At 47.8% G+C, this 26,798-nt stretch overlaps 6 protein-coding genes across 6 annotated transcripts; 5 read left to right on the top strand and 1 right to left on the bottom strand.

Annotated features, from left to right (window-relative positions):
• Window positions 1-1,095: 1,095 nt before the first annotated feature.
• PV09_06213 (uncharacterized protein) lies at window positions 1,096-2,635 on the top strand. Its single transcript, XM_016359814.1, has 2 exons — window positions 1,096-2,133; window positions 2,196-2,635. Exons 1-2 carry the CDS (start codon window positions 1,220-1,222, stop codon window positions 2,281-2,283), a joined length of 1,002 nt encoding a protein of 333 aa, XP_016212262.1. The 5' UTR covers window positions 1,096-1,219; the 3' UTR covers window positions 2,284-2,635.
• PV09_06212 (uncharacterized protein) lies at window positions 2,491-17,298 on the bottom strand (the record flags this gene model as incomplete). Its single annotated transcript, XM_016359813.1, has 3 exons — window positions 2,491-9,697; window positions 9,749-10,066; window positions 10,129-17,298. 3 exons carry the CDS (start codon window positions 17,296-17,298, stop codon window positions 2,690-2,692), a joined length of 14,496 nt encoding a protein of 4,831 aa, XP_016212261.1. The 3' UTR covers window positions 2,491-2,689.
• A 171-nt stretch (window positions 17,299-17,469) lies between these two features.
• Window positions 17,470-18,627, top strand: PV09_06211 (ribosomal protein L7/L12). The gene is made up of 2 exons (XM_016359812.1): window positions 17,470-17,750; window positions 17,819-18,627. Exons 1-2 carry the CDS (start codon window positions 17,523-17,525, stop codon window positions 18,155-18,157), a joined length of 567 nt encoding a protein of 188 aa, XP_016212260.1. The 5' UTR covers window positions 17,470-17,522; the 3' UTR covers window positions 18,158-18,627.
• Window positions 18,628-18,706: 79 nt separating this feature from the next.
• Window positions 18,707-20,634, top strand: PV09_06210 (uncharacterized protein). The gene has a single exon (XM_016359811.1). It carries the CDS (start codon window positions 18,921-18,923, stop codon window positions 19,959-19,961), a length of 1,041 nt encoding a protein of 346 aa, XP_016212259.1. The 5' UTR covers window positions 18,707-18,920; the 3' UTR covers window positions 19,962-20,634.
• Window positions 20,635-22,726: 2,092 nt separating this feature from the next.
• PV09_06209 (uncharacterized protein) lies at window positions 22,727-24,190 on the top strand. Its single transcript, XM_016359810.1, has one exon. It carries the CDS (start codon window positions 22,800-22,802, stop codon window positions 23,901-23,903), a length of 1,104 nt encoding a protein of 367 aa, XP_016212258.1. The 5' UTR covers window positions 22,727-22,799; the 3' UTR covers window positions 23,904-24,190.
• A 452-nt stretch (window positions 24,191-24,642) lies between these two features.
• PV09_06208 (uncharacterized protein) lies at window positions 24,643-26,174 on the top strand. Its single transcript, XM_016359809.1, has 2 exons — window positions 24,643-24,913; window positions 24,967-26,174. Exons 1-2 carry the CDS (start codon window positions 24,775-24,777, stop codon window positions 25,788-25,790), a joined length of 963 nt encoding a protein of 320 aa, XP_016212257.1. The 5' UTR covers window positions 24,643-24,774; the 3' UTR covers window positions 25,791-26,174.
• Window positions 26,175-26,798: the final 624 nt, after the last annotated feature.

The following is a 26,798-nucleotide window of genomic DNA, read 5'->3' as shown; positions in this document are numbered from 1 at the left end:
TACAGGTCTTTGATATGCCCGCTGGTGCGGGGGAGAGAAGGAATCGGTGACTTCAGAGCGCGTCGCGACTTTTTGACGGTCCCCAGAAAATCTTCTGGCCAATCAGAGCAAGCAACACGTGGGGCGGAACGGTTGTAGCTGACCTCTCTCCTTTGCCGCCATTGCATCATACATCTTCAACTCTACTCTCCTGCTGCGGGAAATTAAAGCCGAGCGGCCTTCAATTAATATATGCGATCATATGGGCACGCGTCAGGCTCGCTGTTTTGCATACGTAGCACATCAGCGCCGGGCACCCTGTGACCGCAGCTCCATTGTATTGAATGTCCTATGTCTTCGATCACCATCCGTCGGTGTTCGGTCCTTCCTGTATTTAACTTGTAGAATTGAAAAAATTGTGCAATTTCTGATTCCGACGCAGATCTTTTGAAACCCATCTCGTCTTCCGCTCGACCAAAATTGCTGCCGGCACGTGTTTTGGAAGCCAAATGGAAAGTTTGATATGCGTTCCTATACCTAGCTCCTGTTTCTAGCTCCAATCTATAACTCCTACCTACCTCGTATATGTGAAATTAGGACCTGTGAAAATGTGAAAAACCGAAAGATGTCTGCGTGATACAGGCAAAATGGGGCGCAGGCTGCCAGGAGGCCGTTGAAGCTGGAGCCTTGCGCGAACACCAATAACTAGGACGGGAGGAACAAATCGCTGGCGGCGGCTGGCTACATAACTTTCTGCCTCACTACTCGTCATAATAACCTCGTTTCGGCTTCAGCAACGCATCGAAGCTTAAGGTTCTGTTCGCAGAGACAATGAGACATTTTGCAGCTCAACAAACGTACCACACATCTTCTTCGCCTAGGGGGAACTGAAAAGGTTTGAACTTGGTCAGAACTATCGTATGTGTTCTCCTGCCACTCTGGTCTATCTGTGTTCAAAGGTGTGCCTTCGAGGTCGATGGAAACGGGAACCGGACTCAGCAACTCACGGATGGATCAAGCCGAGAAACGACCGAAGTGACTTGATTTCGTACTTTGGGCTCCGTTTTCGATGGACCACGGGGTCCACCTTGATTCAGTAAAGCAATCCTCAGTTGACACAGTCTGACTTACACAGGCCGCTCTCCCACTGCTCAACCGCTCTCTTGCTTGCACCCTATTGCCGTCGATTACCCGCGTCGCTATCAACTACGCTTGTTGCAACTGTGTGCTAATCTGTAAAATGCCAGGCCAACTATCATCTCCACTTTCCACACGCGTTGGCTGCGACGTCAAGGCTGAGGTGCGCTCAAGCTCTTGTGAACAGCGGAAAGCCGCAGAAGGCACGCAGAAGGAGCAGCTCGATGGCGTCGTCCACCCAAATGATGTGGTCACTACCGACTATTTAAACGTTCAGCCTCGCACTGACGACGCAAATAAAGATGCAAACAATCATGTACATGATCAAGTGCCGCTCAAATCAGCCCGTCGTGAGTCACTTGCGACTCCTGTCTTTGAACGTACTAGGGGCTCATCTCAGATTGCTGTTCATCCGACTTTGGACAACGCACACCTTGCAACATGTGATATTCTTTACGAAAATTTCATGAGTAAGCCGAAGCCTAGGAATCTCCCTGCTCATGAGCACTTGATTTCAAATCCAGGCAAGGTTCAGCTCAAGGCTGAAGTAAATTGTCAGCCAGAAGGCGCGGGTGCTGCAGACGACCATTTTCACGACCTGTCGTTGTCCCCCTCTCAGAAGCCGCTAGTCAACAGTCACGAAGATGAAAATTACAATTACGATGACGACTGGGAGAAGATTGAGAGCTGTGAACTTGATGCGCACACCAATGATCACTCTGCCATACCTAGCGTCGTCTATCAGCACCCCTCTTTCCGCGCCACAATCCAAGAGTATGTCGACAAGTATCGACTGACAGAGGAACAAAGGCAGACACTTAGGGGTTTATGGGCCATGGCGAAGCTAGTCAGCGAGTTTGGGTACTCGGTTGTTTCAGAGCCTATCGTCGACATCGCGGACTGGGCTGTCGACAAGCAGTTTGGGTGCCACATAGAGGACCTGCCCCTAGAGCTGAGATCGAGGTTTATGGCATCGCTGCCGGAGAAACTGCAGAAAGCGATTCGAACTACGAATCGGTAAGTATGGGTCCAACATGTGTCTGACTATGTCCGTTAGCACTAATCTGCCAGTGCTGCAGAAAGCTCCGCAGAGGTGGTGGCTTCGTCGTGCCACCAGCCGAGAAAATCGACAAGAATGCTCGAGACGGCGACCAAATTGAGAACTGAAGTAACTCAAGACCGCACAGCTCTGGATATTCTACATGTAGAGGACAATTCTGAAATGATTGATGAGCTTGAGGGTATGATTATTGGCACGGCCTGAATAAGATAGGCTAAGAACAGGAGCTTCTAGTGTTCCTGGATGAAACGTTGGCCTATCTCCAGGGCATAAGTCAGTTCTGGTAGTGACAAGGGCTGACCACAATAAAAGACTGGCAAAACACTCTTCATTATGACAGATCCCAAGTCCGTGGAGACTCATGGTGCGTTCACAAAGACTGCTACCCAGGGTCTTCCGGCAAGCAACAGATACCAAGACGTTGCATGATATATGATACACTGGCATCAATAAAGAACGGAATATCTATTGGAAGTTCATCATCTTTCTGTGCGCATCTTGTCTAGTGCCTGATTAGTAACCCCCAGAATCCACAACTTCTGCAAACCACTGCTTTAGTGCTAAACTCAACACCCCGGGTAATTCCCTCACATCTCTCACCACAACCCACCACCTGAACGGAAACACGTCCATGTATTTGTACATCCTAACTTGTCCATCCTTGAATTCTGCTCCCTGCAAGTCCATAATACTACCGACTTGCCTGCCGTCGACTTCCTTAGCCCCTGAGTCTACCACTACGAAGACAATCATGATCTTTTCTTCTTGTGCTTTTCGAGTGAGGCGCCTGATTGATTCTGAATCTCGACATATGGCGTCCGAAACAACGATCATGAGTTGCCACAAATCCTGAGCAGAAGATGATGCCCTTGTGCGTGCGTGCTGGAAAATGTCTATGCCGTTCGCAATCAGCTTTCGTACATCCGTATCTCCCTGATCGAACCCCAGCGCTGAGAAGATTTCCACGCCTGCATCATCTGAAAAGGGCCTTTCAAATGGATGAGCCACACTGACATCTTCCCCGAAACCGACAACACATAATTCGCCAGCCTCTAGCATGGATAATGCCTTCGTAACAAGTGCGAGGGTCTCATACGCAAGCTCTTTTTTGCCGCTTTCTGCCATTGATTTCGAATCATCAACAGCAATCATGATCTGATAAGCTCGCTTGCTCGGAACGCTTCTACGCATCCATATTTTATCACGCTTGTAGCTCGACGCAATATAGGGGATGATTCGCTTGATATTTAATCGCTTCCCCGTTCGGAAATCGCCACGAAGTCTAGTTGCCAAAGTCGGAGCAAGAATGAGTCGGAGCTGCTCGGTAAGTGTTGCTGCCAGAGTTCTTGTCTTAAATTCATACTTTGTCCAGAGAGCCCTCGCATTGGCAGCAGAGATTGTTACTGCTTCAACTCCGTCTCGAATGCATTCAACTGAATGAGCAGAATTAAAATCCTTGTCGTCGAAGTCAATATCTGAGTTTTCTTCGAATTCTGCGTCGTTCTGAAATTTTGGCGTCCCTGGAGAGCCAATGAATGCTCTTGTCTGTCTTTGCTCTATTCCTTCGGACAACTGAGCGCCTTCTACGCCATCATTTCCTTCCATCGGTACATCATTATGCGTTTCATGAGCATTTGGTTCATCGTCGTGCTGAAGAAAGCTCTTGGGATCCACCTCTTCATCGTTGGCCGCCATTGCATTTTCCATGTCCAAAGCTTTAGCTTGGTCCTCGGAAGCTGCCCCAAGAGCTTGCGCTTCAGCTTCAGCTTCTTCATTGGGAAGATGTTCGAAGTCCACATCAGCCATGTCCACATCTTGTACCTTTTCCCTGTTTCGGGCTTCTTTATTGTCATTGGCCTGACTAATCTGTCGTTGACGGTTGAACCATTTCTCTAGAGTATCACCTAGCTTTTGAAAAGGATGACTCTCTGATGCCTCAACTAATTCGTCACTCCTCCCCACTGCATCCTGCTTACTGGAGTCCATATTTGAACCCTGTTCCCCAGATGCACCACTAGAGTCTTCCGCCTTCTCACCATTTTGTCCTTCCTCTTGCTTCGAGCGGCTATTGAAGGTATCTTCCTGAGTGTATTGCTCGTCTTCATTCATTCCTATGCCTTGTAAATCGTTCGAGACAATATCTTTCGCAATATTGGCGTTGTAATCGTGGCCTTGAAGGATATCATCAACATCAGGCTGTTGATTCTCGTCAAGATCATCCGTGTGATCTAGATCTTCTTCTTCGCCTTCATCGCTCACTTCGGCGTCATGTGTCTCGTTTTCTAGTTCTTGCAAATTAGGATCCTCTGATCCTTCCTCATGGTACTCTTGCACATGCTCTTCTGTATCTTTGACATCCGCATTTTCGATCTGTTCGTCCTCTCTATTTTCAATCTGTCCGTCATCCTTTAGGGAATCTGGATCTTCCATGGACTCATCATCTGATGCATTCTCTGGCGAGCCGTCCATGTTCATATCTTCCGGTAGATCGAGCTTGTCAGCTTGCTCCGTGTAGTTGTCTAATTGCTCTTCGTTGCCGTGGCTGATTGCTTCATCTTCTCGAGCACCAGATTCAATATCATCCTCAGTTTCTTGATCTTCTCTACTTTCGGTCTGGTCTCCATTCGCGGCAACTTGCTCATCGTTGTCGGTGCCCTTTGATCTGTCGGTAGTCTTTTGTCGAAGGTCGTCCGTCGCGCCACCTTCGTCCCACATCTTCTCATCAACAGCTTCAGGCCCAAGGTCGTCGACTGAGCCCACCTCATCCTCAACATCATCGTGTTTTTCGTCGTCCGAACCGCCTTCTTTCTCTTGATCATCATTCTCAGCAGTCTCACCAACCTGTCCATCCATGTCCTCATCAGCCATATCCACAGCATCTTTCTCTTCCTCTATTTCATCACCATCTTTTCTCAGGTTTGGCTCTTGCGCGAGCTCGGTGAGGTCTTCGTCATCGCCGACATCCTTGCTGATGTCTTCGGCTCCTTCACCGTCACCTAAACCTGTGCCTCCGTCAAGCTTTTGCTCATCATTTGTCCCGGCATTTTCGTCCGTTTTCGCTGAAGGCGAGCAAAATCCCTTCGTTCCTATTTCGACAAACGAGGCAGATAATTGATGCGCCAATTTACAGAGAGCTGTATTCAGAGAAATGAATTGGGAGCTGTGATTGTGCAAAATCACGCAAAATTGGGAGACAGTCGCCTGAAGCAAAATCAACATAGCCACTGCAGCCCTCTGTTCACTTCCAGAAACTGCTGCAAGGAGATCAAAGCAGTGCCTGATGTTCTCGACGATAGCATTGGAACAGAGGGATCTAAATACTGATGCAAACTTCTCTTGGTATTGTAATAACCAGGAGGCTTGCTCGCCAGGTAGAGGAGTCTGATCCCAATTGCCTTTCAATGACTGGACAGAAGCAAGCATGCAATCAAGTGTATGAATAATCGCTGACTGAAGAGAATCCAGACGAAGTGGATAGGATCTCTCGTCGATTCCCGCAGCTATGGAACTCATGTCGTCGACTTCAACCCAAGGCCGGAGTATCCCCAGTACAGGTGCGAAAGCTGGCAATTGTTTACTCCACATTGTAATATGGTCCCGAAGTACACTCATCAGATCCTTTGCTCGTTGCAACAGTCGTGAGTGCTTTGAGAGCATAATATCGGCTGGAAAATTCGGAGCATCATTGAAATCGACTTTGAGTTGCTTGACCTCTTCCATGATTTGAGAAACTGTTTGATATATGTGGTCGCATTGCAAACCGCCATACTGAGCCTGTAGATTAAGCACATGGCAAATGACATGAAGAACTGGCTCCAACCAAGTGATTCGTCGTGCGAAGTCTTCAACAGTTTGTTTCCTTGTATTTCGCGAAATGTGGGCTACATTAGATTCATTATCGTCCCATAATGACATGATCTTCGTCGAAAGCTGGTCGACATCATCTATAAATGTCAGGAGTGGTGATATAATCTGACGCTGTTCAATAATTTGGTGTAAAAGCCCTTCCAGATATCCGCAGCTTCGTTGAATTTCGGCTGGTGTCAGATCATCTGAATGTTCGTGCTGAATCCGTCGGACTTTAGGCATAAGGCTTAAAACTTTGTGAAAGTGATAGTTAGCTGTTTGCATGCAAACTTGAGATTCCATTGAGGGGACTGATGAGAAAACTCGAGCCATCGAGTCCTGACTAGTAAGGGATGCGCTGCTCAAATTGTACTGCAAGCCCATCTTACGCATTTGCTTTAGAACATCAGCAAAAAGTGCTCTTTTACTTGTTTTAAGATGCTTGATCGTATCCTTGTTTTCCTCTGTCAAGACTGAAGGTGTAGCCTCCCGTAGCTCACTGCTTGTTTCTCGAACATTATTGATCATCTCGTAGATGTAATGAGCAGCATCCAAGTTTTCCGGGATCACACTTATCTGTTGCATGAGTTGTACTGTATTCGTGTTGTTTTTGAAACGTGGAGGTACATTTGCCCAGGTTTCGGATTCCTCGCAAATCTTGATTATAGAGACAATTGTTGACATGTTTGACAATGGATTTTGCGAAGGAACTTCAAGGCTACCATTGGATGTGAGCTCCTCTGGAGGACCGTTCTCAATTATAGAAGTGATGGGCTGATTCATTATCGCCCTGAACTTGCGAACCAAATTAAACAACTTTCGGTGGCTGGCTTTCGCACTCTGTCGCAAGGCTTCGATATTGGTATCCCTCCAACTCGCGAGTTGCACAACTTCCTTTGCTTGCTTCTCTATCTGCTGCCGCTGCGTCGCCAGTGCATCAGCGACTGGCTGTTTGAAGCGTGAGTAATAAGCAAGAAAGTTGCTAAGGCCTGAATAGATATGGTGGAGCTCCGGATAGCTAGTCAACAAGGATTTGACATGAGCATTGAAATTACCAAGAATTTCTAGACGCTGATGGAATTGGCCTAGCGTTGCAGCATCAAAGAAGACTTCAAGGACTTTGAGCAACTCTGGAACATGAAGCGCAACATCTTCCCTTGAGAGTCGTTTCGGGTTCGCGATTATGTTCTCATAAGCAACAAACCACCAACTCTTTGCTTCATTTTCCGCCTTCTGTTGCTCTGCAACGAACAGCTGCATCCAAGTCGATAGCTCCAATCGTCTCCAACTCACTAGAAGGTCAGTGATTTCATTCAAGAGTGCAGCTGCACTTAGACCCTTGTGAGCAACCTTCTCCCACTCGTACATGGCTTCATAAAGCTTCTCCGCTTTCGTAAGATACTTTGCTATTGGCTGCGTGTGAGGAAAGGCAAGCAGTTCTGCCGCGAGTCTGACAACATCGTCGACTGTCGTATGTTCAAATTCCATTGCCTGAAGTTCTCGAAATCTCCTTGAAATCTTACGAACCAGAGTAGCTAGCTTCGTAGCCTCTGGCACATTCGCATCCTTGTAGATGTTGTAAGCGTTTGCATTGGCCGAAGCTGAATTGAAAAGCTTAAACGCGTCTTCCAAAATCAAATATATGCCGGGCAAAGACGTGGCTATGCTATTTTTGTGAGTATTGGCATCAACATGAACACCTTGTGAGACCAGCTGAATTAAATAATTGGGCGCATCGAAGACAGGATTGCAAAGCTCGCTGTGTATAGTTGCCACTTTAACGGCGATCTCCTCGGTAATCAATGCATCACTCTGTTCTCTTTCTTGATCGGAAGAGAGCTCGTAATCAGGAAACAGCTCCATGTACTCCTCGGCTTCTATTTGGTCTTCATCTGCTTCGCTGCCTTTGTAGACATAGAGGCTGGCTTTCTTTTCTTGTTTCGCCATTTCTTCAACCATCTTATTTTTCCACGTCAAAAAGAGATGGTCAAAGAAATTCCAAGTTAAACTCGTGATGTCGTGGGTTGAATCCACTCTCCGCGCAAGAGCAAAATATCTTATCATCTCTAGAGATTTGATGGCAATCCCGTCCTCATTTCTAGAGCTAGAAGTGGCAAGGCGGAAAATCTGCTTCCAAGGTGACACTTCTTGCTCAGCCTTGTCAGTTAGCAGATGCGAAGACTGATTGAGCAGGGTTGCACCAAGCCAAAGGCATTGAAGCCATTGTACTACCGGCTCGATGATATCCAAGTATGCAACATATCGTTTCTGTAGCCTCTGCGTCAGCAAAACAATGTTGCTAAGCATGCTGTCTTCAACTGCATCGCCCTTGCTTGCTGCCATCTGGACACCGCGTGCGACTTCAAGCACCCGTGCAAAATCACCGCTCAACTCGGTGAGCTGAGATATTTCAGGCCGAACGATACGAAGCGCAGGAACAATATCTCCTTCTTCCTGCATTTCTTGTTCCGCGAGCGTTATCCGCAGACTTTGAGTTTGCCCAGAAAAACGCTGCTCGAACTCTCGAAGCGCAGAAATTTTGTTCTGTAGCGCGTTTTTTCTGGTCATCAGAAGCTGCCGTCGGATGCTCTCCTTGAGTGCAGGGTCGAATGGCTTATCAGGCACGTACTCAAGAATACAAGACACGGCATATGTGACTAAATCCCGTCCCAGCTTTTGACCATCTCCGATTTGAGAGCCACCAGGTTCGTCTTGCTGAGTGAAGATATGACAAATATCGGGTAGACCTTGAGTTCGCCAAGCTTCCAGATGCTTTTCGAAAGTTTTGGCAACGAGTTGATGTTGATCTACACACATGTCAAAAGCATGTGTAGAAAGAACTTCCGCCAGAAACTTCATCTCGATTTTTAGTTGTTCGAAATCTGATAGAGGCACCTTCCAAATTTCATGCAAGGCTGCTGTCAAACTAGGTGCAAATCCCCCCATGATTGCACTCGGAGACTGTTGAATTATTGTTCCATGGGCATACGCGGACAGTCGAGCAAGCGATCCTCGAAGTGATGTGAGATCTGTAAGCGAAATGCTAGAGAGACACTCATGTGCAGTTGAGCGGCCTGCCAGCAAACCCAAGCGTGACATAGTATGTTCAGCTGCGCAAGACCGTGAGCCGAGCAAAATTTGGTAAACGACTTCGAATTGTGTGCGGAATATTGCTGCCGAGCTTGAGAATTTGGTTGACTGCCCCAGCCCATCGATAGCACTGGCTAGCTCAGTAAGAAGCAAGTCAATAGAAACGCAGTCTGAAATCGTTTGCTGTAGTGCGTGTTGTAAATTTTCACGTGTGATTGCAAGGTCCTTCAAAGGTGCCCGCAATGGGAAAACCGAAGCGTCGAAGCGGTTTGCTACTTCGATCAAATCTTGAGTGACCTTCAGATGCCGTAATGATGGAGCAACTTCGGGTTTGAATAATCTCCAAAGTGTTTCCATATTTAAACCAGTTGCAAGGCCCGTTTCTGCGTGCAGAGCTTCTAGTATCCTTCGCTGTGCTGATACTAAGGCTGTGCTCAATTTGTCATTCTTTTCGATTTCATCAAGCGTACGAAACCCAAGTTGGATGTAAACCTGGTAGCTTGCACTGTCGACCTGTTCGATCGTAGCGAAATGAAAGAGCTCCCACCAAAATCGGCATAAAGTGGATAAAGTCTTCAAAGTGGCCTGAAATACTATGAATATCTTAACATAAAAAAATATTTTGAGCACACTTACCTTGTCAATTATCTCCCTTTCGACTATGCTTGGGATAAAATTCGTCAGTATTCTCAAAGACTGTTCTAAGAAGGAAGTCACGCGTATCATGTCCTTCATTCGTTCACCATGAAGGCTCTTGTGCCGGATTGACCTGTCAAACAGCGTTATAGGTCGTTGTCTCTCGTTCGCCTGAGCCACTGCAGTGTCATATGCATTGTTCATTTTCTGGACGTCATAAAGGACGTCAAATAGCTGCGCAAAGGGAATGGAATGTGATGAAATGGAGGAAGACTCTCGATGTCGCAGAACAATTTCGTTGTTGAGGGGATGTATTGACTATGTCCAACAATATCCACATCAGTATACTAACTCGTAAGTTGGAGAGGAGGAAGACTGACCTGTTTTGTGCCATCAGCCAGTACTTGCAATGACTCGATTGTTTGAAAAACTACTGCTTTTGAAATCCACTGAGGATTGAGTTTCGATGTCAAACATAAGGTATCTATAGCGTATTGTTGGCTTTGTTGCCCTTCAATCAAGCCTCGTGAAAGTTGACGTTCAAAGCGTTGATGGAGGGAAAAGTCTTCGAATGAGAGATGATCTGCAGCAGGCTCCACAATCCCATCATGGTCAAAGGCCACAATATTACGGAATCTACTCATAGCAGATTCTAGGATGAAAGCCGGTAATGCAGATGCCGTTTGCGATGATTCCTCTGCCGGAAGACATATCTCTATAGACCTATTCCGCATCGCTCTTGATAGCTCTCCGTGACGCGGATCCATGGTGAGAAAGATCCTGAAATCGATGTGTGGTTTGATGACCCTGGGCTCACCATTGTTGGTCGGATGTTCATTGACGCTCAGATAGCCGTTTGGCTCTAGTAGCGAGTTCAGGCGATCAAGAACACTTGAACTACACAAGTTGGCATTCTCTAAAATAAGCCAATCGCCTCGCTGCAAAGCTTGGACAAGCAAGCCATCAACCCATTCAAACTGCGCCTTCTCGATTTGGCTTGGGATGATTTCTAATTGACGAAGATATGAGAGAACATCATCAAAAACAGAAGCTCGGGCCGCTTCAAGCTCGATAATTAAGCCTCTAATCTCCTCGGTGCTTGGAGTACTTGTCCAAATGGACACTGGGATTGCTTGAACCAGTCGTGCTGCAGCAGAAGGTTCTTGAATTAAAGCTGTTAAGATCAGATGGCGAAGGCAGGCAACAACATGATCCAATAGATCAGCTCGTCTTCTGCTAGGATCAGCTTGCTCATAGCCACCAACAAGGTCCATGGCGTCGACGCCAGAATTCATAGAGAAGGTAATAAGCCGATGTCCAGTAATAGCAGCAAGGTATTTCAAAATGCTACTCTTACCGGATCCTTGAGGTCCAGTCAATAGTACTGGCCAGTTGCACTCGACGCAAACCATTAAAGCTTCGAGAGTGGAAAGATGTGACACAGAAGCTGGTGGAAGTGTGCGTAACGAGCCTCCAAGAATAGGGTTCCTATGGGAAAGGCCAAGTCCAACTTGATATGAATCAACGCCCAGGTTATGATAAAAACTGCGACCGCCTGGAGGTTCTTGAAATACGTCAGAAAAGATAGCACCAAGTTGCTCTCGGTCAGCATTATTCCGAAATCTCTGTCGAAAGATAATGTCGCAGAAGTCGTAGGATCGGCCAGCTGCTAAAAGAGTATTTTTCCTTGTTCGTAATTGGAGCCAGCGAATCGTGTCACGTAAGTTGAATTCCCAAGGGCTTCCATGATCGCCAAACTTATGATATAGAACAACGTCCGTTTCAACCTTTTCTACAAACCGAGTCAGAGTTGAGATCTGCTTTTCATCAGCTGCTGGAAAAAGTTGTTTGCAGATGAGGTTGAGATCATCTTGCTTGAAAATATCTGCATAGACCACGGTAAAGCGGTTTACAAATGACGCTGGCAAGCCCTTCCGTCCTCCTCCTTGATGATGCGGATTCTGAGCTGCGAAAAGTCTAAAGTCACGGTGGCAGGGAAACGATTGCCCAAGCTCCGCGATGAATACTTCTCCTCTATGATCCAGACATGAATTCAGCCCTTCAAGCACAGATTGCGAAGCTAAATTCATTTCATCAAGAAGCACCCAGTCGCCGTTCTTCATCGCAGACAAAAAAGGAGCATCTCTCCATGCAAAAACACCGACAGCATTACCTTCAACTGGCACGTCAGATCCAAACAAATCCATGAGATCTGTCTGTTCCGAGAGATTGATACGGACCAAATGCTTTCCAATAGCTTTGGCAACTGCAGTTACAAGTGTGGTTTTACCAACTCCAGGATTACCTTCAATGAGTAAAGGTTTGCTTAATTGTAGTGCTCGAAACACTCGCATGGCATTTTTTCGGGTTGTTGCGGCGCTGAAGGAGAAGCTTATGTTGTCGGACGCATTCGGGTTCCTGGGTAGAATAAATTTCCCCAACGAAAGCTGCCCATCAGAAGCATGCAGCTCCGGGGTTGAAAAGTACTCCTCCGTCAAATCTTGACCAAGCAATCGACCAAGCTCTTCGACACACCTTCGCCGCTCATTGTCAATATCAGGAATTGAAATTGAAAGCATTGCAGCAGGATTAGCTCCGAGTGTATCGATATACACCATTGCAGCTCCGTGAAGAATTGCTTGAGCCGGGGCATCCGATTTGAACTTGTTGACGAACTCGATCCATGCTAATGTGTCACGAATTGAAATGGCCGAAGCTACTGAGGTGTGATATCGCTGGTTAAACCAGCTTGAGAAGTTCACGATAACTTCTGCAAAGTTTACTACGCTAGGATGGAGCTTGGCGCGAACGATCTGAAGGATGTCGTTGTAATCATACAGCGATGGCACCCAAATCTCGGTAAAACGATTGCGTAGAGCAGGAGAGAGCTCTCTTTTGCCATAGTCGCCTCCCGGATTCATTGTTGCAAGGAATTGGAAACCTTCGATGGCTGTTACAGAGACATCGCTCGTTGAGCCTTTTTCCGCTAGCAAAAGCGTGCGACTTGGTTCGAGCACACTGTTCAGCCGCTCAAGGACGGAGTCGTCAGCAAGGGAAATTTCATCGAGAAGGAACAGCTGGCCTTTCTTCATTGCATGAACTAGGCTTCCATCGGTCCACTCGAACAAAGCCTGGCTTCTTGCTCGAAGCGTTTGGATTTCTTCAATAACTGTGTTGGGCAAAGCGGACTTCTCATGAGCCAAATAAGTCTCAAAGTCTGACCAAAGCTGTGACAAAGATGCTCGGCTGCTCACATTGGGCAGAACGTCTCGCAACAACTGTTGAAGTTTCGCTTCGATAGCTGCACGATTCCGAATTGGCCGTTGGGACCCGATTAGGTCTCCTGTTTCCGTGTTTTGGTGAGCATTCACCACAAAAAGCTCCTTGCCTAGCGCATCAGCAAGCATTTGGCAAACCGTTGTTTTGCCACATCCAGTTTCGCCAACAAGAAGTACGGGTTCATTGTTGCGAACAGCATTAGCAACAAGCACGTATAGACGACGCATCGAAGACGTCCATACTACATTGTTACCTCCGCTACCTCCATTGACTTGGCTCTCATAGAACTTAATATCTGGAGATGAAGCGTCGGAGTACAAGACATTGACGTCAATTTTTACTTTTGGTCCTTCACGACTCATGACCTGCTCAATGATGGTTTTAACCTTCTCCCGCTCCTCAGGTTTGCGAACCCGCTCTCCGAGCAGCATGTACCCGTTGACGGCAAGTTGCTGTTTATCGTCTGCCTTCCGGAGTGCCCAGCGAAAAAGATCTCGAAGAGTGGCAAAACTCTTCTGCTCGAACATTCGGTTTTCTTGTCGTAACGAGGATAGCTCCTTGTATGTGTCAACAATCCGCTGTGCCCATGATGGGGGTATCTGTGTGCGCTGCTGCAATATCTCGCAGAGTTCATTAACTGGAATGTCATCAAAATGTAGCTCTAAAAATCGGTTTCGAAAAGCTCTTGACAAGTGCTTACGGCCACCGTACAAGCCGGCCGGATTCTGGGTAGCGAAGAGCATGAAGTCTGGGTGAGGCGTGACAACCTCCTGAGTTTCTGGAATTAAGAGCTCTCGATTGTCATCAAGGAGACGATTTAGTGCTTCTAGCACGTCTGTTGGCGCAAGATTGAGCTCGTCGAGGACAATCCAATATCCTTTTCGTAAAGCTTCGACAAGAACCCCTTCTTGAAACTTTAACTGTCCATCTACGTCGGAAATATAGGTGCCCAAATACTCCTGTAAATCAGTGTGCTCGTGATTGTTGATCCTAACAAATTTGTTGCCAGATTTTTTTGCGAGATACTCCACCATGCTCGTTTTACCGGAAGAGGTTGGACCTTGAATCAGAATAGGCAACTTTTTGGTCGATATGGCGCGAATTAGATTGTTCAGATTTCGCTGCACAAATGGAGTGATAATATAATGGGGTTGCTTCTGAGACTCAAAAGGGCCCCTCTGCAACCAATAATGCCCTTCCTGAACATACGCACGACCATCCGTTGGTCTCGGTAGAGGTCTGCTCAACTCAGCCTTTGCATTTGTGTGTTGAGAGAACAGATGATGAGTTATCTTCGGGGCCACAAGCGCTTCAGAAACAGTGTCAAGCAAAGTCAAAAAGCTCATATGGAACCCTTCATAAAGTGCCCGTCGATATACCACGTCCTTGATACCAACAGGGGCAGCAACGTCCCTTGCATAAACAAGAGTACGTGTCAAGGTCCGTAAGCTAAAATGGGGCTTCTGACCAGCACCGTCGACAAGACTGTTTGCCTCGGCAAGTTTTTGGATATCCATATATAGATTCGTCACGTCACTGACGATTCTGTTTCCGAGCTCGCTAGGCAGATAGCTACTGACGATGTGCTGCAAGCTTTTCACGTCCTTGTCTGGTGAATCGATGAAGAACTCTGTGAAACGCGAACGTATGCCTGGCGGTAAATCCTTCTTTCCGATATCCGTTGCTGGATTCATTGCCGCGAAAATGCGGAAATCCGGATGTGCGGTGATCCGCTCTATGTTTCCAGATTCCGATAGCAGTAGTGAGGGTTTCTGATCAGATGAACCTCCCAGCAGATCAACGAGCATCTCAAGCGTATCTGGAGATGCTAGATTAATTTCATCCAGGAGAACCCAGTTGCCATTGCGAACGGCTCTCACCAAGCTGCCTTCAATAAATTTGAAAGCGAAAGCATTTGGCTTGCTTACCAAGTGCCCTTCAACGTTCTTGACTTCAGCGGCAAATTTGCGCCATCTGGCCTGATATAAAGCGTGTAAGCCTTGATCAGGATTATCATTTGTATCAGTAGTACGCCTTCTTTTACTCGGATGATATGAGTCCGAGCTTCTCGTTGGCACTACGTGCTTATTCCCATCAAAACTTTTGAGAATTTCGGTTGCAGCACTTCTCCACATTAGGCATACCTTCTTCCACTGCGCCTTTGCCAATGCTTTTCCCAACATGTCAAGAAAATGCCGATTATCATCTTTCCGTTTAGCAAATGGAGAGAGAGGATGGCTGAAAAGCTCGTCAAATTCTTCTCGTAGAGGCATGATCAAGCCGCGAACATTGACGGGTTTAAATCCACCAAGTAAGTCGCCGCTTTCGCTCTGCTGTGACATATTGAATGACACAAGCTTCTGGCCAAGCAAAGTGGCAAGATGTTGAATACAGGTCGTTTTACCTATCCCAGTCTCTCCAACTAGTAGAGTTGGTTCTCTATTCTCGACTGCAACTGCTAGCTTCTCAAGTACGCGAAGACTGTATGGAGAATGTGCAAATACTTTGCTGCGCCTGTCAACTTGGAGATTATGGCTCTGTCTTAAGATAATTCTGCCAATTGAAACTCCTTTCGCAGTTGCCAGCAATTTGATAACGCGGCTCTGCAGCAGATGGTCTCTTCGTCCCGCGTCAATGTGCAATTTCTCAGCGATCACATTTGCGAAAGTAGAAAGCAATTCGCCTGCAGGAAGATGACCAGTGAAACAATGCATAGCCTCGAGGAACATGTCGTCAAGGAGCTTGTCGGAAAATTCGGAATGTGGTGAAAAATGACGGGAGAGTCGTTTGCACCACTTGAAAAGGGCTCTTGGAGTGAGTGGTCTTGCAGAACCTGTTTTGACAAGGGCCTCAAATCGATGATCGCGAGAGATCTCTTGCAATGCAACGTACACCGCCATAATCTGTTCAGCATGAGGCCGCAGACTTGCATAACGTCCGACGATAACTTCCTTGAGTTCATCGTCAGGAAGCACATCAACAACGACCCTATCCCACAAATGGCTTCCTATCATATGACGCTTGGGCAAGCACTCGTTTCCCCCAAGATCTCGGGTTGTCCTTATCGTCGCGATTATCTTGAATCCTGGGGCGGCCTTGACCGTTTCCCCACGACTGGGAATCAGAATTTCTTTCCGCTCGATCAATGGCAGAAGAACACTGATAATTTCATTTGGTGTCTGGTCAATGTCTTCAATAATGAGCCATCTGCCGTCTCGAACCGCGGTAGTGAGGACTCCTGGCTGCCACACGAAAGTACCAGGTTCCGTTCCAGTAGTATACATGCCAATGAGCATTTTTGCATCACTTTGCTCGTTTAGATGTAGTGTGACCATCGACTCGTGCTTGTTCAGCTTTTCAGCGCAGAAGTTGATGATCGACGTCTTTCCAGACCCGGCAAGACCAGTGAGCAATACTGGGCGGTCACGAATAAGCGCATCGTTCAACCGTTGAACGTTCGATATTGTCGTTGGGACAGGAATCCAACTCTGATTACTAGGTGATGATGGGGCACGACTCAAGCGAGGCATGAGGGTGCCAGAGATGAGGACCGTTAACGGCGAAAGATCCTCAGCTCTTACAGATATCTGGCGTTTAGGCACAGAGAGCGAGCGAAGTGAGTCCTTGACCAATTTTTGCTCTCTTGAAACGTCTTTCCATCTCTTCTCCTCCCAAAGGCTCAGGAATGTGTAATCAATGACCTTGTCCTCCCAAGGACCCTCAACCTCATCAGAACTTAGGTACTTTTGGATCAACGACTTCTCTGCATAATCTGCCGCTTGAAAATACAAAGACATTACGCGCACAGTAAGATATCGTACAGGTCTGCTTTCATGTTGCAAACCTAAGAAGAGAGCCTTGATGTCGAAATACTTTTTGAACGTTCCGCAGTCTGCGACCAGCAACCGGAAGATGGCGAGAAAAACCTCCACAAGATCATCACCTGAGACTGATTTCCAAATATTGGCTGTTGTCTTAGTGTTCCTTCGTAGAAACAATTCGGCGTACTCCACGAGATGAGGTGCAAACGGTATGATGCGACCAAAGGCAGCCAAAGTCTGAGGGTATGTATCTAAATGGCTCCATCTCGCGCACACATCTGCAAAGATAACATCAAGATGCACAAACAATGTTGTTGACCATCTCGGGTTGAGAGCAGCCAGAGCTAACGACTGGAGATTGATGTGAGAGTCTTGAATAACGTGCTGGAGCTCTTCCGGAAGATCTCGATGGCGCGAGAGAAAAATCTCTAGAGGCGCTGAAATATCCATTTTGGCACTCTTAGTTCAAAACCCAAGAGTGCGGCCGAAGTTTGTAGCCGTTGCAAAGTTGAGGCTGCGAAGAAAAGTTCTCTGCCTCAAAAAATTAGTGGATCCCGCAAGCGCTCTAGTCCGATTTGGGAAAATTTGAATGCGGACTTTCTGGCCATCGGAGGAGAATCTATTGTATCCTCTTCTCTGCCATTGCTATTGCCATCTCTCCTAACATCTTCATCATGTCACTCGCCTGTCCTCGTTGCGCATTGCGCGCCTCTCGCTCGTTATCATCTCGTAGCGCCTTCCTTGCCAATGCCAGACGAACACTGCCTTCACGGAGGTGGCAGTCCACTGATGCCGCAACAAGCGTCAACGCTGTCACAGCCAACCCGAAAATTGACGGCATCGTTGATCAAATAAGCAAGTTGACGCTGTTGGAGACGGCCGATCTCATCAAATCGCTCAAGGTATTTTGTCAATAAGGCTCGCAGTAGCGTCCAAAGTACACTGAACACCGTATTCATAATATGAGTAGGAGAAACTTAACCTTCCGGACATGCCCGTTGGCGGCTTCATGGCTGCTGGTCCTGCCGCAGCCGCTGTGCCCGCTTCTGCAGCTGCAGCAGAAGAAGACGAGCCCGCCCCTGCAGCAGCCGAGAAGACACTTTTCAACCTCAAGCTCCAATCCTTCGATGCAGCATCGAAACCAAAAGTCATTAAAGAGATCAAGAGCTTGCTGGGTTTAAGTTTGGTAGACAGCAAGAAGTTTGTTGAAAGCGTCCCAAAGATGATGAGAGAGGGTGTGCCTAAGGAAGAAGCGGAGAAGATTGTTGAGACATTGAAGGCACTGGGCGCGGTGGCAGTCATGGAGTAGACATTCTTGGGTTACTGTATTACACAAGTCATCTCCAAAAGTAGATGCATGCGCAGTCCTAGAAGTTCTCAGGCTTCTTCGGATGAGTCGCTCGTAGGACATTGATTGAGACAGACTTGGAGACTTCAAAAAGTACAGAGATAGCATCATGTTCTGTTACCTGTAACATATGGTGGCATTAGTATCTGCTTGTCATCGCAGATTTGTACAATTCACAAAATTTTGTACGATTCCCGTGGAAGTTGTAGATAAAACAACGCGTTTCCGATCTTGACTCTGAAGACAAAATCTGGTCACAAGGGAGCGTAGAAATATTTTAACATCTGCGAAGTATAGATTACATCTGGAGCAATTCCATTTGATCTTCACCTCGCTACTCGTCGTTTGATGTTAAGCTTATCAGCGCGCGAAGCAAGTCGACCGTGGCATTGTAAATTTCGATGCATGATCACGCATGCAAGTGGAATGAAACTCTGCTGAAAAGCTCTGGGAGAAGTGTTCTTCTCAGCGTCTGAGCTCTTGAAGAAAAAAAATATTTTTTTCAACAAATGGGAGAAAAATTTGGAAGTTAATACACGAAAAGGTGTAATTCTGGCATCCTTTGCGTCTTTCTTTAAAGCTAAGCTACTAGGATACTAAACCTTGCAATGCCCAGCTGAGACCAGCACATAGCTCGTTACAACTTTCAAGCCACCTGTCATCTACCTACGACCCCGCTATGCGCATAGCACGGTGATGCAAGGATTTGAGAGTAACTTGCACAATGCCGGTAACCAGCAATATCTTCAGGACACTTCAGAAGGGCCTAAGGCGGCTCAATCCTCCGACGAGCCTGCGCGATCCGGATGGGATTCATCACTCATCTAGATCCTTCAGCAGCAACGCGGCGACTCGACAAAGATACTATGGACGCCCCAACCAGCAGTACACCTACAATCGATTTCAGCATACAGCCAACATCTTCAAAAGGTGGTCGCAGCGGCCTAGTTTCTATCTAGAAGTTGGAGGAGTAGCCGCAGGCATTGGTGGATTCTACGTATATAATCTAGAGACCGTACCCGTCAGTGGAAGAAAGCGGTTCAACATCTTTGGGCCGGATTTCGAAAAACGAATAGCGCAAAGCGAGGCAAGCGCAATCCTACAGCAGTTCAACGGGAAATTATTGTCAGATTGGGACCCCAGGACAAGACAGGTGAAGAGGGTCTTAAACAGGCTCATACCGGTTTGCGGCCTGAACGATCTCAACTGGGAGGTCTACGTCGTAGAGAGTGAGATGGTAAATGCTATGGTAGTGCCCGGAGGTAAGGTCTTTGTTTTCACAGGCATCCTTCCGGTTGCGAAAGACGACGACGGCTTGGCGGCCATTCTGGGTCATGAGATTTCCCACGCAGTAGCACGGCATGTGTCCGAGAAATTGAGCCGGTACTCTCTCATCTGGGCTGCTGCGGTTCTAAGTGACTTTTTCTTTGGCACCGGAGCTCTTGGCCAGGTTCTCTTAACTTACGCTCTCGAGATGCCAAACAGCAGGAAGCAGGAAACTGAAGCAGACTACTTGGGCTTGCTGCTTATGGCACAAGCGTGCTATAACCCAAGAGGGGCGGTCAGCTTCTGGGAACGTATGGCGAAGCTTGGCCAAGCGCAGCCACCAGAATTCCTCAGTACGCATCCTGCTCCTGCGCATAGGGTCGAGAAGATGAAGGAATGGATGGATGAAGCGGAGCGGAAGAGGGATGAGAGCAACTGTGGAAGTACTCTGGGCTATGCTCGACAGTTCCGCGAGACGTTTCCTCAGGTGAGGTGGTAGTTGCGGCTTTGGAGTCAACATCCTACACCATCCCACTAGTTCCGGCAACTCTTACGTTGCAGTATGTTCGACACTTTGCACTTGCTCTAGATGTCTTTTCCATTGCAGTCGCAATTTTCAGTACATGCTGGTCAATGCACGAGCCCAATCGATAGCAATCAGCTTCGATGTTTAATGCTGAATCGGGTTCGTCTTATTGCGGATTAGAGCCTCGATCCTCCGCGGACTTTGAGTGAAGGACGCCTCAAACTATCCACTCACTTGCACTGGTGTTGGCCTTGATATGCAAAGGTTGGTTCAGCCTGATGCGTGGCAACCCTTCCGTCATCTGTTGTACACCCGGTATTCGCGCAAACGTGCTTGCGTTCTGGATCCAACAAACTGCATGCCCAGTGTTGCATTGTAGGCAAGACCACATAAGCGCCATAAGTTGGCAAGTTGCTCCTACATTCAACGCCTAATACATTCTTTAATCACTGCTTTCCTCACGAGCATCCTTGCCGAATCCATAAACGCAGGAACCAACGAACTAACTTAGTGGCCGAAAATAGAGATATCACGTGGAAGCATAAACACTGAGAGCGACTGCAATGGGTTGTCTAGCTAGAGTCAATAGTAGATTCGATAGTATGTTCGAATGACAAAATGACGCAACAGGCTGGCTTTAGCGGGCTTATCATCAATTCGTCCAATCCTGCAAGTGATCGGAGTGAGAATGTGATAGATCGTACGTTGTACTAGCGAAGAAACATCCATCTCAGAGTCTCACGATCGTCCGAACAGCGGCGATCGCTGCACACGCGATCTGCCCGCTTCGTTCTTGTAACATGTGTGTCGACGCTGAGTCTCTGTTTCGCGATCTCGTCAAGTTACGATGTAGACTCGAAAGGAGAGTCGTCCCGAACGCCTGAGTTTCGGCCCGGATCATATATGGCCTCCCGGTGATACGACCATCGAGACCTTCGGCGCCAGTCTCGTAACTGTTGGCATTGCGTAGGCCCTGCAGTCGGGACGGAACCCAGCATGCTCCTCTTGGGGTTTAGCGTGTCAACCCAGGTTCTTGCATAGGAACGCCAGCGCCTGAGCTTGGAGGAGGGCAAAAGGATTTGAATTAAGCGAGTGAAGAAGGCTCTTCGGTTAGTGTGGGGAGGGGCACAGTCGACTGTGGAATTGTCAATTGCGGATTGATCGCGCGCCAACGCACGTACGACAAAGCTGCAGCCAGCCTGAGCCCTCTGGGTGTCCCCCTACTGCGAACAAAGGCGTTCCCTCTGGATCCCCAGCCATAGAAGCGGCCTGCATCCTTGTCCATCGACTGCAGCCTTGATTGGATCTACAGCAAGAGACAAACGCGTTTACGGCTTGGTCCGCTTTTGCATTGCATGACAATCGCAAATATCATGATGGTGGTCCAGCTTGAACGTTCTATGCATGTTTTGGGGCCCGCGGGCTGTCCGGATTGTTGATTGAGGTTCGGACGTGCTATCCGAGTGCTAACAGCCTGGTTACCGGTCAGTCTGGCTGACAATGGTGTGACTCCGGGTTTCTGCGAGCGATTCGCCGGTGGAATCGCAGATCTTTCTCGCAGCCGCTGTAGCTGCGAGAAGAACAACAGCGCTGATGATTGCGGTGGACTGATCACTGGAGCGCACTCAGAAACCAGCACACATGCAAGGCGTAGTGCGCTGTCACCCTTGAGCTTGAGGCTTGATTGTGAATATCTCCAAGCAAATGTTATGCATACCCGATCTCAACGACAGGGCCGGTTTGAACAGCCGCTCCCGCTGCCCCTGTTGCACGGAGAATTCCAACCTCAGGCGTGCTGCAGATGACTGACCACCTCAGGGTCGAGCATCACGGCGTCCCTACTGAGCATAGACTGCAGGTTTTGGCGAACGAGCCGACTTCCCTGGCGTCCGCCGTACATAGGATCCCTTGATTTGTATCTTAATCTAAGTCTTCAAAGCGCAGTGATGTGGAAAATCACGAAAGTGAACAAAATGGCCGATCTGAATTTATTTGAAAAGGACAGGTGTACCGGGAGATGGGCTCATCACTTGACATACCGCGGCCGCATTTGGGCCTGACCATGCTTCATTCGCCGCGTCAAGTATCTGTCAGACATCTCTTCGGAATTACTGCAGAGGCTCTGAGGAAACGCTGAGCAACGGCATCAAAGTCCGCGTTCAGGCTGCGCAAGATCGCCTTGTGAAGCCAAAAGCGAAGGGCATCAGAGAACAGGCCTTTCGATGGCGTAGCGCAAAGACGACCAGGATACCTACTTTAGCTGATAGAGGCTCTGGAGTTGTTTGAGACGATCTCGAACGCCTCACACCAGGTCCAGGGCATGAGCGTTTCTTGTCTCGATGTGGCTGCACTAGTGGCCCTGCAAGGAAAGCATCTGTTCCCGGACAACGCTAGGCCATCAGCAGTTGCAAACGGTACCGCAGCTCGAAACTAAAACGCATCAATCAGAAAAATGAGATACGTTTTCTCCCGTCGACCTGGTTTCCGTAAATCGATGCCTGCATGTCTTGACAAGGGTCCAGCCGTAACAGATCTAATGAACATGCAAAGGGTTGCTTACGAGGTGTATGGCACTCTCGAGTCTTATGCCTCTCCTTCTATGAGGCCCGTAAACACATAAAGACCTTCGTCACTGCACTTCCGAGGAATAGTGTATCAACCTTAATCCTTCGCTTCCTTCGACCATTTTGTGATACTTTATTATCCTCTCCACTCTTCCTCTTCCCTGTTCACATCATCTCAGCTTCGTCTTCGTCTGTCTCGTGTATAATCTTTTTAATCGGTCCTATAACATTTGCTACTATCCGTACCATGCTATTGCCTCACGAGCGAAATCTCGAAATGGAATCGAAGGCACATGCAGTCATTCCTGCGGTTCGTCAACTGACACCGCCAGATAGTCCTCGTCCGTCGGATCAAAAAATGCTGCCACCACTACCACCTATCAAAACCAGCTGGTCGAAGGAGAAGCCACAATCAAAGGCCTCTGAAAAGATGTCACTCGATTTTATTGCACCAAATAGTCGATCGCCCTCGCCGGAACACTGCAGTAAAACGCTCCCAAGACTAGAGGTTCTCAGTGCTGCAGCCGCCATTCACCGCGGATCAAGGCCATCGTCACCATTTCTTCCGATCAATACCGTGCCAACGCACTCAGTCCGTACATCGCACACTTCATCACAGTTAATCACACCTCAGCCTCCAAGAGACGAGTATTACACGCCTGTTTCAGCAGCAACAAGTGGACTCCCTAGTCCGGTCTGGTCTAATTTCTCCGAGCTACTCCCCCTTCACATGAGGGATAGTCTTGTTTTCAACCAGTCATCCTTGAGAGACCGACGATCATCTGCTCCAACGTACAATGCCAATCTTGATAATAGATCACAGCATTGTTCGCCACCGCCAGCACGCCCGACGAGAGTGCAAAAACGGGCTCAAAAGCCTTCTCAGACTCACATTGCCGCACGCGGTGAGCGACATCCTTATGATGCGGAGGAGCGCTTTGCTCTGGTCTATCTACGCCGAGAAGTCTTCGAAAAAAAGCTCGAATGGAAAGATGTCCTCGTGCGATTTCATATCCTTTTCCCACCTGGTGCTCCTAGGCGGTACAAATCTAAGGACGGCAACGAGACAAGAGGTCTCCCTCCTTGCTATACTCAACGCGAAGTCCAAGGCCTCCAATGTAGATTCTATCGAATTAGAACTGAGGAGGGTCTCCCAAAAAGCAGAGATGCCGCTGGCTTTGGTGGCATTGATACCCCTGCAGCCAGAGCAGCGATTGAAGATGAACTGAGCACACTGGAGCGAATTGCAATCAGGGATAACCTGTGCCCGAACTTTGTCAAAAGGGTGAAGCAGCTGGCTGCGAAGGGCGACCTCAACGAGATTCTCGCGTACTCGCATGTACGACTATAGTCACGGACAAGTGTTATGATATTGACGACGACGATGACTTGCCAGCATATTCTGCACAATGGCTTCCAAGCCATGCAGGTCAAATTCTGATGCTCATACCTTGTTGAGCTCGACCTCGCGCCCACGCGGAGAAGTGTCCTGATGCGAGTACTGGGAGCCCAGCACTTTTTACTACCGGAATGTATCGGATGGAACATCTGACCCAAGATGCATTCGCATGCACGGGATGGCACTCATAATGAGATTGGGCATTAAACGGCATAGAATCCTCAAAACGGCCTTGTTATTTCGGCGTTGTCTTTGAGCAAGTACCCGGTTTTCGGAACGGTTGGTCGGATACAAACGCAAGAACACGCGAATAATCTATGACAAGGAGTGGTTCCCTTGATTTGTAATATTACGCATGATTACGGATTTGGTGTATAGCCTAATAGCATTGAATATGAACGGTTGTACATGCATAGACGCGCACTTTCGGATTGGTCACATTCTTTCAGCTCCGAAATCAAATCGTTGCTCGTTCTACCGTTTTCTTGGCCAGAATACCTACCCACTTTTCGAAACTCATAGACAGGGCTTCTGAATTAGAGCATTATTGTTTGCATCATGACAACAATGTTCGTGATGGCGGGACGTATGAAGAGTGCTTCCACTGGTTGTTGCTGAAAACAGTTTAGCGTGACCATGCACGTTAACTTTCTCAATCGTCCTCGCCAATCATCGTTGAAACGCGTCGTCGCGTCGATACACTTCATCTCTTCTAAATGTTTGGCACAATTCTTACAACAATAAGAGTTTTCTCCCTCGCTTCCATAATTTACAAGTCCTTCAAGTTAGTGTGAGAAGAAAGACGAGTCAAGTTTTCATCAATATGCCAGGCAAGATTGAGGACCTGGATGATGTGCTGCCTACAGGCATCAACCCTTACAAGGTATTGGGGATCGAGAAGAGTGCAAGTGCAGACGAAATCAAGAGCGCATACAGGAAATTGGCCCTGAAGCATCATCCAGGTTTGTGCTTGCACAACATGTGATCACAACACGATTGCTCACAAGTGTCATAGACAAGGTACCAGACGATCAGAAAGACAAGGCGAAGGAGGAGTTTCAGAAATTGTCATTTGCTTATGGAATTCTTTCTGATGAGCGCCGGCGCTCAAGGTACGATACTACTGGACGGACTGAGGAGACACTTCATCTAGACGACGAAGACGACTTCAACTGGTCGGATTTCTTTCGCTCGCAGTTCGCTGAAGTCGTTAGCGTGGATGCCATTGAAAAGTTTAAATCTCAGTATCAAGGCAGCGACGAAGAGAAATTAGACGTGATCGGCAGCTACGTTAGCAATGAGGGCGACATGGATGCACTATTTGAGGAAGTCATCCTAAGCAATCCTCTCGATGATGAGGAACGATTCCGCAGGATAATTGACGCGGAGATTGAAGCTAAGCGCGTAGAAGCATATCCCGCGTACGTCAACGAAAGTAAAGGGAAGCGGAAGAAACGTCTGAACGAAGCAAAGAAGGAAGCGAAGGAGGCCATCCAGATGGCGGAAGAACTTGGTTTGAAAGACAAGCTCTTCGGCACCAGCACGAACAGGAAAGGAAAGAAGGATGAGGAGGACCTAAGCAGCCTTACATCACTTATCCAGCAGAGACAGAAGGACAGACAAGAGAATTTCCTCGCCGACTTGGAGGCGAAATATGCTCCCAAGAACAAAAAAGGCTCAAGTGGCAAGAACAAGCGGAGTGCAGTCGACATTGATGAACCTCCTGAGGAGGCATTTCAGCGCAATAGAAAGAAAGGAAGAAATGCAGTCGGGGAGGGTGATTCCAAGGAGGGGCCCGAGGTCGATCAGCCTCGAGCCAAACGTACGAGACGGGGGTGAGGTGACTTACCCCTCGTTCGATACGTCCACCGTTCTACCCTGACTTATGAGATCTTGTCGTTTAGCAGACTGTCGAGGTGTGAGTGGGTCTCCAAAATGTTCACCAAGGTGTCAAGATACAACGATTGAACGACAAGGTACCTGAAGTAGGGTTAGAATTGTCTTCAAAAGTTTGCTCGAAGCATAAGTCCCTTCCAAGTGGCACGAGTATATGCGCTTTTCGCAGTTTCTTGGAGGCTTTTCTTTTCAGCTTTCCTTCACGACGTCGCTTAGTCTCAGCCGTATTTTATGATTTGCACGTAACTGCAAATAATACTAAGCTTCTGAAGCTTCCTAGCAGCAATGCATTCGGCATCAAATCCGTAGACTATGTTTAGTGTCGATTATGGGAATGGGTTCGTATGTTTGATGCTCTTGAGGCTAGCGAGAAGGTTGTCGGGATATCCCCGTATACGCAGTGGCATTTCTGCTCGTCCTGCAAAATTACGACCCTCCTTGTTCTCGAATTACCAGTCAATCACAATATGGGCCCTTGATGAGTACTCCAAAGGATATTTCCAAATGATATCGTTATGCTCAAGTCAAACGGTGGTCAGAGCGTATGCTCTTCAAGAACACACAGCTCATGAAGGGGATTCGTGCGCTCTACCGTACCTTACAGGATTTGTCGACGTATCTGTTTTTGCTTTTCCCAGCGGAAGGAAAGGTTTGTCACATGAAACGCTATCGCGAATATGGCGTCTCACACCTTAGCTGGTCGATTACGACAAGGCGAGCGTGGCTGGTGCTAACGCGGGAGATGTTAAAGATGATGGTGTGCTGATAAAGCCTCCCGCATCCACAACATATTCTCCACATTCAATGCCTAGCTGCACAATCGGTGGACCTTCGTTGTGCATGAAGATTGCGCAGTTGGCGCAGTAGTTGCCGCTTAGGCATCGGACAGTGTTTCCGGACTCTCAAACGCAAGCCCTATGCTTGCTGCAATGCAGGATCATCGCATGTACA

This window comes from Verruconis gallopava, assembly GCF_000836295.1.
Source record: "Verruconis gallopava strain CBS 43764 unplaced genomic scaffold supercont1.21, whole genome shotgun sequence".
NCBI lineage: Eukaryota > Fungi > Ascomycota > Dothideomycetes > Venturiales > Sympoventuriaceae > Verruconis > Verruconis gallopava.
The sequence above is the reverse complement of the archived record's forward strand: the minus strand, read 5'-3'. Positions and strand labels throughout refer to the sequence as shown.